At 41.4% G+C, this 12,706-nt stretch overlaps 1 protein-coding gene and 1 long non-coding RNA gene across 2 annotated transcripts; both read left to right on the top strand.

The window, feature by feature from the left end:
* Positions 1–651: 651 nt before the first annotated feature.
* On the top strand, positions 652–2,076 carry RNASE6 (ribonuclease A family member k6). The gene is made up of 2 exons (XM_033188731.1): positions 652–940; positions 1,304–2,076. Exon 2 carries the CDS (start codon positions 1,309–1,311, stop codon positions 1,759–1,761), a length of 453 nt encoding a protein of 150 aa, XP_033044622.1. The 5' UTR covers positions 652–940; positions 1,304–1,308; the 3' UTR covers positions 1,762–2,076.
* A 3,344-nt stretch (positions 2,077–5,420) lies between these two features.
* On the top strand, positions 5,421–12,256 carry LOC117070073. Its single transcript, XR_004431761.1, has 3 exons — positions 5,421–5,735; positions 11,001–11,118; positions 12,041–12,256. It is a non-coding gene; the product is annotated as an uncharacterized LOC117070073 (long non-coding RNA).
* Positions 12,257–12,706: the final 450 nt, after the last annotated feature.

Genomic DNA, 12,706 nt, shown 5'->3' with positions numbered 1-12,706 from the left:
GAAAAACGCAAGGCAAGGAGTCCACGTGGGAGGATTTTATGTGAGCCCTCCATGAGACAATGAGTTTCTGAATAAGGGTGTTGCAGTACCAGTGAAAAGGTAAGAACAAATTCAAGAGGCAAACATCCTAAATTCGGCCTTCTTCTTCAGGCTTACAGGTCTTTTCATACACAGTTCCATCTTTGGGAGGCCCTTAACACTCTCTTCACCTAACTTGTAATTATTCCTCAAAATACAGTTCAGGTGTTGTGCCTCCAACAATTCTTCCCCTCTACTATCTTCCCGTAGCCTCCTGTAGTGTCCTCCATCACACTGTAAGTGCTACTTATATTAATATAATCTACTTGTCTATATACTTACCTGCCTGTCTCTAATCTCTTTCATTAAATCATGAGCTCCTGAATTTGTGTAGCCCAGTGCCTGGCCCAATAAGTATTTGAAAATGAATAATTTATTCACATCTGTTGTAGGAACTTACAACATTACCAAGTATGTGGCAGGTATTATATCATATTTATGTGACATATTTTCTCTTAAGAAACAGAAATCATAAAGCTTCAAAAAAACAAAAAAACAAAAAACACTGAAGCCTCAGATGAGGCAGGAAGCACTCAACCCATATCAGGAAGTGATCAGTTCCTCAAAACTGTGAGTTTTCAGTCATGTTGTTTCTTTAAGTCAGCTTAGCCTTCCTGTATACGCATGATAATGATACTGTTTTAAAGAACAGGCATGAAAGTCTAAGAGTTTAATCTAAACTCTGCACAAGAAGTTAATCTGCCAAGCCCTAGGATTCTCTTTCTGAAAGCTCAGAATATTTCTTCCCCTTCCCTACACACACAGGACTTGAAGGGTTAAAGAAGAAAGGCAGACAACAGCTTCTGAGCTTCGAACTAATCACAGCCTCGGTTCTCATTAGGAGCCCCAACACTGAGACCAGGTAAGAAAGAAGGCCTCAGGGCTGTAGCGAGGAGAGCAGTAAAGATGGCTGGGAGGTAGTGGTCAGATAGAGGGTAAATATTTCAGGAGGGAAGATGGAAGAAACTGTTTCTGATATGACAGTCATCAAATGCATGAGTACAGGTGAAAGAAAATGGGATAGGCCAATCAAAGGAGAAGTCATATTTCTGTTTCCTGGGCTTCAGGTTCTTTATAGAATTGTGAGACTCTGTGAGAAAGAAAATGGTTTTTAAAAGGGAGCTATAACATCTTAAAAGGCAAAATAAAAATCTAAATAGTTATGATTAAAATGTTTGCTCTTATTGCTTCTCCTACTATAATTATCTTCTCTCTTTCTACACAGAAAAGATGGTGCTACGCTTTCCTCTTCTTTTATTGCTGCTGGTTCTATGGGGACCAATGTGTTTACTTCATGCTTGGCCTAAGCAGCTCACCAGGGCTCAATGGTTTGAAATTCAGCATATACAGCCAAGTCCTCTCCAATGCAACAGGGCAATGAGTGGCATCAACAATTATACCCAGCACTGTAAGCATCAAAATACCTTTCTGCATGACTCTTTCCAGAATGTGGCTGCTGTCTGTGATTTGCTCAGCATCATCTGCAAAAATCGTCAGCACAACTGCCACCAGAGCTCAAAGCCTGTCAACATGACTGACTGCAGACTCACTTCAGGAAAGTACCCCCAGTGCCGCTATAGTGCTGCCGCCCAGTACAAATTCTTCATTGTTGCCTGTGACCCCCCTCAGAAGAGCGACCCCCCCTACAAGTTGGTTCCTGTACACTTAGATCGTATTGTCTAAGGCATCCACTGCTTTTCCTTTCATTTGGCATAGCTTCTGTTACAACTGCATCCGCGTTTTCTTTTCTTTTGTTGATTTTCTTGTTCCCACAGAAGAAAGAAGAAAGGTGTTGGGAGAATTAGAGTGCTTAGGATACCAGACCAGAGTTGAGATGGAAAGAAATAAGATTATTTTCTGCTTTGTAGTTCTGTACTTTTTGAGAGAAGAGAATAGGGAAGAGAGCAAAGAAAGATTCCAACTTCTAACCCTGCAACTTTTGCCAAGCTTTGTTGCCCTGTGTTCACAGCAATAAAACCATTTCTTGCTGCATTCTAATGAGTGTGTGTTTGAGATCCCCTTTCAAACTATTGTTTACCGGTATTCAAAGGAACACTGTTTTGACTCTAAGTCCCTAGAAAACTTTTAAGGCCTTCCTGGGGCCTCTACCACTTCTTTCCACAAGAAAGGAGAGCGTTTGGGACTTTGGAGCATTTCTTCAAACTCTGCTCACGACTTTATATATTTCCCTGGAAACCATTGTCTATGTTTAATTGGAGGTAGTACTGATACCTCAAAGACAGTTGATGATAATTTCACACATAGATTCTGACAATGGCAACTGAAGGATCCTATGTCTTTTCCATTGGTTTCTGTTTTTAATCAGTTAATGTTTTAAATATAAGGTAATAGTAGTAGTAATAGGGATAATAATCCACTGTAGTAACCTTAGAGTCAGTCCTCCACTATCTATTGAAATGGACAAATAGAAAGTATAGATCAAGAAGAAAGCACTAGGCTGGGTGTGGTGGCTCACGCCTGTAATCCCAGCACTTTGGGAGGCCAAGGCAGGTGGACCACCTGAGTCAGGAGTTCAAGACCAGCCTGGCCAACATGGTGAAACACTATCTCTACTAAAGATACAAAAAAATTAGCTGGACATGGTGGCATTGCCTGTAATCCCAGCTACTCAGGAGGCTGAGGCAGGAGAATCGCTTGAACCCAGGAGGCGGAGGTTGCAGTGAGCCAATATTGTGCCACTGTACTCCAGCCTGGGCAACAGAGTGAGACTCCCATCTCAAAAACAAAAACAGAAAAAGAGAAAAGCACCAGGAGACCTGATGCAGTGGCTCACACCTGTAATCCTTAATCCTAGCACTTTGGGAGGCCGAGGCAGGTAGATGACTTGAGGCCAAGAGTTTGAGACCAGCCTGGCCAATATGGTGAAACCCCATCTCTACTAAAAATACAAAAAATTAGCCGGACATGATGGCAGGAGCCTGTAATCCCAGCTAATCAGGAGCCTGAGGCAGAGAATCACTTGAACCTGGGAGGCAGAGGCTGCAGTGAGCCAAGATTGTACCACTGCACTCCAGCCTGGGTGACAGAGTCAAACTCCGTCAAGAAAAAAAGAAAGAAAAGAAAGAAAAGAAAAAGAGAAAGAAAGAGAAAAAAGCACGAGGAAACTAAAAACATTCTAGTCCTGTGTAAATACTGAAATATCACAGAAATATTGGGGTTTTGGAACAGAACCTGAACTAAGTCACTTTCACAGACAGAACTTTAGTTTCCTTGTCAGCCTCTAGAGTTATTGGGCTAGTGGGCCAGGTGTAAATCCCAAGTGCTTTGTACAGTGATGAGTCTTTAAGTAGCAGCCAAAGACAATGAAGTTTGAAAAGGCTACATATTGAAGTGTATTTGTTCCCTGTGCTGCAAAATGATTCTTTCCAAACCAGACTATTAGTTTAATAGATATGCGAACTCAACTCACCTTCCTTTATGCCACACATTTACATCATATCATAGGAACGAAGAATGGAATATGAGGTTTCAGGAACCTGGGAATATGAGGTTTCAGGGTGATGACTGATTAAGGGCCCTCCCACTGGGAAGAAATTAGCAGGCCAGGGCAATATGGCACCTAAGAAGGTGGGTACCTTATAGAGGGAATCCTACAGTGGGACTTGAGTGCTCTAACTCAAAGCAGCTTTCACTTGTATTCAGCTTTAAGTTGTGTTGCATTTACATTTTATTGTCTCAGAGTCTTCATGTAAAGTGTGGTGGAATGGCAGGGAGAATCTGTGCTCATGTTTGGTATGAACAAGTATACGAAAGTAGCAGCATCTGAAAGGAAATGGGTTGAATGGATTTATATAACATATGAACATTACCTGGAAATTGCCAGAGATTCTTAAAGGTAACCTAGTAAAACCAAACAACTCAATTGCTCATGCTATTGTTATTTATATAGTAAAGGTACCTCACGGATTGAATAAATCTGTGCTGCAAAAATTTTTCAACGTCAGAAACATTAGGGAACATGAAATATTACTTAAAATTAGTGAATTAAATTGTGAGGTCTAAAATACTGCAAATATTTTGTAACAAATGGTTAAAAACAAAAATATAATGGGTGCCATCTTCAGAAGAGATTTACAACAACAATACCTAATCTTCCCCACCCTCCCATGACAAACTTATCCCCAACGACAATTACAGTCGCTTTTTATTGCTGATCAAGGAGAAGGCGACAATGAGGGTAACTTTGCAACAATCTATTATGCCCAAACTTTTAGAAGGTATTAGTTCTAAACAAGTGGAATAGACAGGGATGGAATCTCTCATAGATTTATTTTCTTTTCTACATGCAATTATGTATTGCAGAAGAAGTTCAATACATAATTGCTAAGGAGTTCACCTAGATATATCCCTAGAATATACAGAATGATCCCAAAGCAGGCAAAGCTTCGAAATGAATTCAGCAGATGTTCCAGCAGCGCTCAACTCTGGCTTCATATTAGATTCACCTGGGAGCTTTTAGAAAAATACCAATGACTGGATCTACTAAATACATTTTATGAACATTTAATGAACAATTAAATGAATATCTGGGGGTGAGACCTGGGCACTAATGGATGTTTTTTAAAGATCCCCATGTAATTGTAATGGGCAGCAAATATTGGTAACAACTGTTGATGCAGGAGTAAGCAAACTACATCTGCAGACCTCTGGCCTGCCGCGCCTATTTTATACTGCCTGTAGTAGTGTGGTTTTTAGCTTTTTTTTTTTTTTTTTTTTTTGAGATGGAATCTGGCTGTGTCACCCAGGCTGGAGTGCAATGGCTTGATCTCAGCTCACTGCAACCTCCACCTCCTGGATTCAAGCGATTCTCCTACCTCAGCCTCCTGAGCAGCTGGGATTACCCGCCACCATGCCCAGCTAATTTTTGTATTTTTAGTAGAGATGGGGTTTCACCATGTTGGTCAGGCTGGTCTGGACTCTCGACCTCAGATGATTCATCCGCCTTGGCTTCCCAAAGTGCTGGGATTACAGGCATGAGCCACCATGCTTGGGTGGTTTGTACTTTTTTATTTTTATTTTTATTTTTTTTGAGAGCAGAGTCTCGCTGTGTCGCCCAGGCTGGAGTGCAGTGGCGCGATCTCGGCTCACTGCAAGCTCCGCCTCCCGGGTTCCCGCCATTCTCCCGCCTCAGCCTCCGAGTAGCTGGGACTACAGGCGCCCGCCACCGCGCCCGGCTAGTTTTTTGTATCTTTAGTAGAGACGGGGTTTCACCGTGTTAGCCAGGAGGGTCTCGATCTCCTGACCTCGTGATCCACCCGCTCGGCCTCCCAAAGTGCTGGGATTACAGGCTTGAGCCACCGCGCCCGGCCTGGTTTGTACTTTTTAGGGGGAGAAGAAGAAGAAGGAAGAAGAGGAGGAGTGGAAAGAACAGGAAGAAGGAAAGGGTAGACAGGTGAGGAAGGGGGAAGGGGGAAGAAGAGGAAGAAGAAGGAGAGGAAGTGACACAAACTCTATGTGTTCCACAAAAGTAAAACATTTACTGTCTGGTCCTTTATAGGACAAAGTATGTTGACTCCTGGTCTTCTAGACTATTCAATGGATGTTGCCCTTTGGCTGTGGCTGAGGCAGGTGACTGGAATTCAGTAAGAGGAATGACACCTGGCAGGCTGAGAATTTTGAACTGCAGCCTCAGGAAAGTAATGAATTCTTAATATTCCTTTCTGTGCACTGTTTCAGTGTTTTTCTGTAATGTACTCATTTCCTCTGCTTTTCTTTTTCACACAGTAAGTAGGCAGTCATCCCTTTCCATCTTACTTTCTAATCTTCTCATAAATATTATTTAGTTTTGAAGGGATTCTGACTGATCACATAGATCAGACATGACCACTTGGACAGAATCACGTTGCAAAAAATAGCTTCCGGGAGCCTTTCTTGTGGACCCCCCGGAAGAGAGGGTTAGAGAGAATTGCCGTTAGGGCTGGCCAAATGGAGTCTCCCGCCTCGCCTCTTCCTCAGGCACCCCTTGCACCTTGGAATACCCTTCTCAACATTTTCTAAGTCTCTCATCAGTGGCTGCAGTCAGCCCAGGCTGGTAGTACCTGGCCTGAGATCTGCATGGGATCCTATTCTCTTTCTCTCCTTTGGGGCTTTCTCCTAACCTCAACCCTTCCTTCCAGCACAGGAAGCCCTAAGGAGCTTCAGGACTCATGTGTGTAGTGTTGTCTTGGGGCCAGGACTGGTTCCAGGTGAGTTAGCCCGGGTTAGGGACATCATAGTTCCCAGAGAAAATGGGCTAGATAGATAATTCAGTACTTTTTCTTTAACCACACTGTGTGGAAACAGAAACTGAGTAACATTGTACTCTTGAGGAATAGAAGAAAGTTTATTTTAAGACCAGAGGAAGTGGGATCAGTAAAACCATTAAACCACTTTTACAGCTTTACTTAGTGAGTTAGGTGGATATTTTAATGAATTCCATCTGAAAAGAAATTATACAATCTAAAACTTGATTCTTTTGATACTGTGACTATTTCTTCAAGTCATCTTCTTAATTTGTAAAGTTATTTTTGAAAATGCCATCTTCTCTAGACTATGCTAATAAAAGAAAGAAAGTGTTTGTCCACATTTGAGTCAAGATTGCAAAAAAACCCCACAAAAACCCAGGCACAGGGATGGCAATAGCAGAGCCAAAGAGCCTCGCATGGAGAAGCAGAAGCTCATGGGGATACGGAGTCTTTGGGGGCTCTTCATACTTGATGGATTTTGTCAAGTGTTTCCCTTGCTCGCTCTCATGAGTTCACTTCATTTTTAATGGGATTATTTACTTTTCAAAAATTAAACAATGCAGATAAATGCAATACATTAGTGGCATGCAAAATAAATAAATACTAAGTGTTTCATTTGCTTAATATTTTAAAACAAATAAAATATAAAAACATTGGGGTCCATTTGATTCCTCTCTCACCATTCTTCTTAACTCTTCTCAGATGAAATCATACATGTGGGGTGTATTCAGTCCTGTTTTTTTATACTCTTCAAGTATAATACATTCATAAGCAAAATATAGTGTTTCAGTATGCAATTTTAATACATTTGTATAAATACTATCATAAGGTACATATCATTCTGCAACTAGCTTTTTTCACCCAACCGTGTTTCCAAGACTCATCAGTATTAAAATGTGCATTTCTTCTTCCTGTATTTTTAATGATTCATTATTTTCCCCTTTGTATTAGTATACCACTATTTATTTATCTATCTTCTGGTGGATATTTATGATGTTTCCAAATTTTCACTCTAACAAACAATGTTTCAATGACTATCTTTGTACATTTTTCTATGTGCACATGTGGTAAATTTTCACTAAGATATGTCTAGGTGTGGAATTGCTAAGCCATATGCATGTTCAATTTTACCACATAATGCCATATTTTCTTCAAACTAGATGTAGCCAATTGTATTTTCCAAAATGTCCACACGGCCAGGCACAGTGGCTTACACCTATAATCCCAGCACTTTGGGAGGCTGAGGTGGGTGGATCACTTGAGGTCAGGAGTTTGAGACCATGGCTAACTAACATGGTGAAACCCCGACTCTACTAAAAATACAAAAATTTGCTGGGCGTGGTGGCACACGCCTGTAGTGCCTGCTACTCGGGAGGCTGAGGCAGAAGAATTGCTTGAACCTGGGAGGTGGAGGCTGCAGTGAGTCGAGATCGCACCACTGCACTCCAGCCTGGGTGATAGAGCAAGATTCAGTTTCAAAAACAAAAACAAAAACAAAATGTCCATGCCAACACATCCCATTCTACATGTTCTTTCTACAGTGTAACAGTGGTTCTCCTCTATCTAAAACAGGCTCTATGTTCCCTTTCCTTGAGTATGAGTTAGTCTTGAGAACTCACTTCTAATGACTAGAATGCCATGAAAGTGACACTGCCTGACCTTGAAGACTAGATCATCAAAGGTGCTACAGCTTCTGCTTTGGCTTACCCTCTCTGTTGTGGGACACTCAACTCTTGGACCCAATCTCCACACTGTGAGAACATCTATGCTACCTGGAGAGGTCTGCTATAGATATTTCAGTCAACAGGCCTAGTTAAAGTCTCACCCAACATGTGGGTGAGTGAACCCTCAAATGATTTCAGTTCCCAGCCTTTGAGTCTTCCAGTTGCGGTCCCAGTCAGTGAAACAGAGTCAAGCTGCCCAAGCTGTGATTTATCTGAATTTCTGACCCATTGGGAGCATAAGAAATGATTGTTTTATGTTACCAAGTTTTGGATTAATTTGTTACACTGGTATAGCAACTGAAGCATTGATTGTACAAGTTCATATTCAACAGAAACTATGGTATATGAGATTTGGTTTTGCTATATTCTCTCTGTAGCAAAACATGACACAGTTATACTCCTACATTTTTGCCAATGCGATGGCTATGAAATAGCACAGCATTTTTTAAAAAAGAAAAAAAATAGCCCGCCGTTATTCCATTATTGTCCTATAGGAAAAAACAACAATGACCATAGATGTTATAAGTGTCATTACATCCTCAGTTCCAAAAACAGCAACAACAACAAATCCTCAGTTTCTAGCACAATGCCTAGCACTAGGAGGTTTTTAAGAAATATTTGCTGAATGTAGGAATGAGTAAGTGCCACTGTTTGCTCAACTCTATTCTAAGTGGTTTATGTAACCTGATTTCCTTAATCTGCACATTCACTTAAATGAGCATACTCATCTTCATTTTATAAATATTAAATAGTTTTCAGGAGATGAAGGCATTTAAATAAGGTCATATTTATAAGTGGCACTTATAATTGGCAGAGTTTGAATTCAGACACAAAGCCCTTTCCCTTTCTCTTTTACATTAATGCCCAAAGAAGCTTACAAATTATATAACAATGCTTTTTTTAAAGAATTATATGTTATTCTACTTACTACTTTATTTTCATGTCTTTCATCAAATATTTGCTCCTTTCATCAAATATTTCGTATTTCATCAAATATTTGTCACTCAGATTGCCATTACATAATTTATATCAGAGTTGGTCCTGAGCTAGTTGACAGCCCACTCAAGAAACAAGCCATAAAATACCTGGTTTTCTTCATTCAATCAGTAGGATATCGCAAAGTAGCCCAGTGTTTTTAAGACAGCTATAGATTCTCTACATATCATTTAATCGTTATTCATTTATTCATTCAAAAATTTACTACGTGACAATTATGTGCCCCGGCTGCATTGAGAGCTACTGATATAATGGTAGACAAAAAGTCATTGTCTTTGTTTTCATGGAATTTAGGATCTAGTGGGGGAAATAGATATTAACCCAATAATCACTCAATTTGCATCAATTCTAGAAAGAAAGTGTACACAAAGTTATGAGACCATTAAGAAGGAATATGAGTAAGTTTAGAGGGTCAGGAATGACTTCTCTGAAGAAATGATGACACTTGATTTTGAGACAGGAGGGGGCAAGGAAGTGCTGGGTAGAAAAGTGTGGGCCCCTGGCTAGGGCTCCACCTCCGGGCCTGTGCCCACCCACCTAGGTGAGGACAGGCATTTCTGTTTTCGTGCCCAAATGTTGCATTTTCCAAGACCGCCCTGGCCCACCACGTCCCCATCCTGTGTCTATAAAAACCCGGAGACCCTAGTGGGCACAGACAGAATCAGCTGGATGTCGAGAGGAACACACTGCTGGAAGAACACGTGAGCTGCTAGATGTCGAGATGAGCATGCTGGCAGAAGAACACACCAGCAGACACCAGTAGATGCTGGCAAGCCATCCACCGGTGGAACCATGTGGACGCCGAGGGGAATTTGGGGCTGGGCAGCCTGTCTCCAAGGGAAAACCACCTTCCCACTCCATCCCTCTTCTGGCTCCCCATTCATCTGCTGAGAGCTACCACCACTCAATAAAAAACCTTGCACCCATCCTCCAAGCCCACACGTGATCCAATTTTTCCAGTAAAGTAAGACAAGAACCCCGGAATACTGAAAGCCCTCTGTCCTTGCCATAAAGCAGAGGGTCCAATTGAGCTGATTAACACAAGCCTCCTGTGGACGGCTAAACTGAAAGAGTACACTGTAACACACGCCCACTGGGGCCTCAAGAGCTGTAAACACTGAACCCTAGATGCTGCTGTGGGATCAGAGCCCCATGACCTGCCTGTCTGCACACTTCTCCTAGGGTATGAGCAGCAGAGCACCAAAGAAGTGAGCCCTGGGAGGGGGATAAGGGAACTTTTCCCATTTCAATTTGATATGTGAAGAATCAATACCATTTCAAGGCAGTTATTATTATTAGTTCATAGGTGAAGAAACTGAGATTCAGAATCTTCCCCAAATAACAAAATTAGTAAAGGGCCTACCTGTGATTTGAAACCAGATCTAGTTGAATTAAAAACTCAAACTTTCCCTTCATTTATAACAAAAAGTGCCAAGGAAGAAAAATCTCTCACACAAATCTTGGAAGGGAAACATTGAGCAATGTTAACTGCCTATGGTCCCACTTACAGTTTTTACCACAAATGCGGAAATGTTCTTTTTTCTTCTTCTTCTTGTGCTCATGTTTTATAGCACTTAACAACAGTTGAGTTGATAAGTTAAGCCAAGGTCTCAGTACAAAGTCTTGCTCCAGGTGTCTGGAATCCCACTACTGCTGTGTTCCAGCTACTGTTTTAATCAAGTGCTCATGTTTTATAGCACTTAACAACAGTTGAGTTAATAAGTTAAGCCAAGGTCTCAGTACAAAGTCTTGCTCCAGGTGTCTGGAATCCCACTACTGCTGTGTTCCAGCTACTGTTTAATCAAAACTCCCTGAGAAAGTCCCAGAGTGTTCACTACCAAGGACAAAGTGTGGAAGGGGAGGGTTTGGCTTGTTTTTTTAATGATTATTATTAACTACAGTCCTTATTTTATTCAGATTTCCTTAGCTTTAACCTAATGTCCTTTTTCTGTTCCAGAATTCTATTCAGGACACCACATTACATTTAATTGTAATGTGTTCTTAGGCTCCTTTGGCTGTGACAGTTTCTCAAACTATACTTTTTTTGGTGACCATGACAGCTTTGTGGAAAATTGGTGAGGCATTTTGTAAAACGTAACTGATGTATTTTTTAACATGATTTCTCTTTCAAACAGTGTCATTAATTATTAGGCCCAGGCATTCAAAATTTCTCCTGTTGGCAAAAGGAAGTAGTTGATTATTGTGTGGTGAAGATATGTAGTCAAAATAAACAAGAAAATCTCCTTGGAGGTGGGGTTTGAGGATTATTCAGTACAGGCTTTCTCTATGGAAGCGATAGTGCCCCTGAGAGGGCAAAAATTATTTTTTGGCCAGGCACAGTGGTTCATGCCTGTAATCACAGCACTTTGGGAGACCAAGGCAGGCAGATCACCTGAGGTCATGAGTTCAAGACCAGCCTGGCCATTATGGTGAAACCCCGTCTCTACTAAAAATACAAAAATGAGCCAAGTATAGTGGTGGGGGCCTGTAATCCCAGCTACTCAGAAGGCTGAGGTAGGAGAATTGCCTGCATCCAGGAGACGGAGGTTGCAGTGAGCCAAGATTGCATCACTACACTCCAGCCTGGGCAACAGGGCAAGATATATCTCAAAAAAAAAAAAAAAAAAAAAATTATTTCCTGAGGTGTAAAAAAGTCTTAGATATTACAATGGCTTGTGATCCTTCAAAATCAACCCTACTCAACAAACTCATTTCATAGTATTTAATTTCATAGGATGGGTGGAGTGGTTAGGAAAAAAAATATCTAAAAGGGCTCCTCCTATGTATTTGTCCCCTACCCAGTTCATGTTGAAAGGTAATTGCCAGTGTAAAAGTATTAAGAGGTGGGATCTTTAAGAGGTGATTAGGCCATGAGGGCTCTGCCCTGAATAGATTAATGCTATTATTGCAGGAATGGGTTCCTTACAAAAGGACAAGTTCAGCCCCTTTTATCTCTTTCTTGCGCTCTCTTTGGCCTTCTACCATGTGATTATGCAGCAAGAAGGCCCTTGCTAGATGCTGGCACTTTGATATCGGACTTCCCAGCATCCAGAACTGTGAGTCAATAAAGTTCTGTTTATTACTAGTTACTCAGTCTGTGGCATCCTGGTTTTTTTTTTGTTTTTTTTTCTTTTTTTTTTTTGAGACAGAGTTTCACTCATTACCCAGGCTGGAGTGCAATGGCACAGTCTCAGCTCACTACAACCTCCACTTCCGGGTTCAAGCAATTCTCCTGCCTCAGTCTCCCTAGTAGCTGGGATCACAGGCGTGCACCACTACGCCTGGCTAATTTTGTTTTTTAGTAAAGACAGGAATTCTCCATGTTCGTCAGGCTGGTCTCAAACTCCCAACCTCAGGTGATCTGCCCCCCTCGGCCTCCCAAAGTGCTGGGATTACAGGCGTGAGCCGCTGCGCCTGGCCAGTGTCCTGTTAGAGTAGCATGAACTAGACTAAGACAGCTCCTTAGGGGTCTGATAGGAAAACAAAGATTGAGTATAATGTTAACTGTAGGGTTTCTGTAGATGATGTCTTATTCAGTTGAGGCTGCTATACCAAAAATACCATAGATTGGGGAGTTTAGACAACAAACATTTATTTCTCAAATTTCTGAAGACTATGAAGTTCAAGATCAAGACATCAGCCAATTTGGCTCCTGGGGAAGAG

Source organism: Trachypithecus francoisi, unplaced genomic scaffold (genome assembly GCF_009764315.1).
Source record: "Trachypithecus francoisi isolate TF-2019V2 unplaced genomic scaffold, Tfra_2.0 Lachesis_group3, whole genome shotgun sequence".
Taxonomy (NCBI): Eukaryota; Metazoa; Chordata; class Mammalia; order Primates; family Cercopithecidae; genus Trachypithecus; species Trachypithecus francoisi.
Note: the sequence above shows the minus strand (reverse complement) of the source record. Positions and strands in the feature narration are given on the sequence as shown.

Excerpts from the sequence above, each read along its gene's own strand:
- RNASE6 (XM_033188731.1), top strand. The coding sequence starts at position 1,309 with ATGGTGCTACGCTTTCCTCTTCTTTTATTGCTGCTGGTTCTATGGGGA.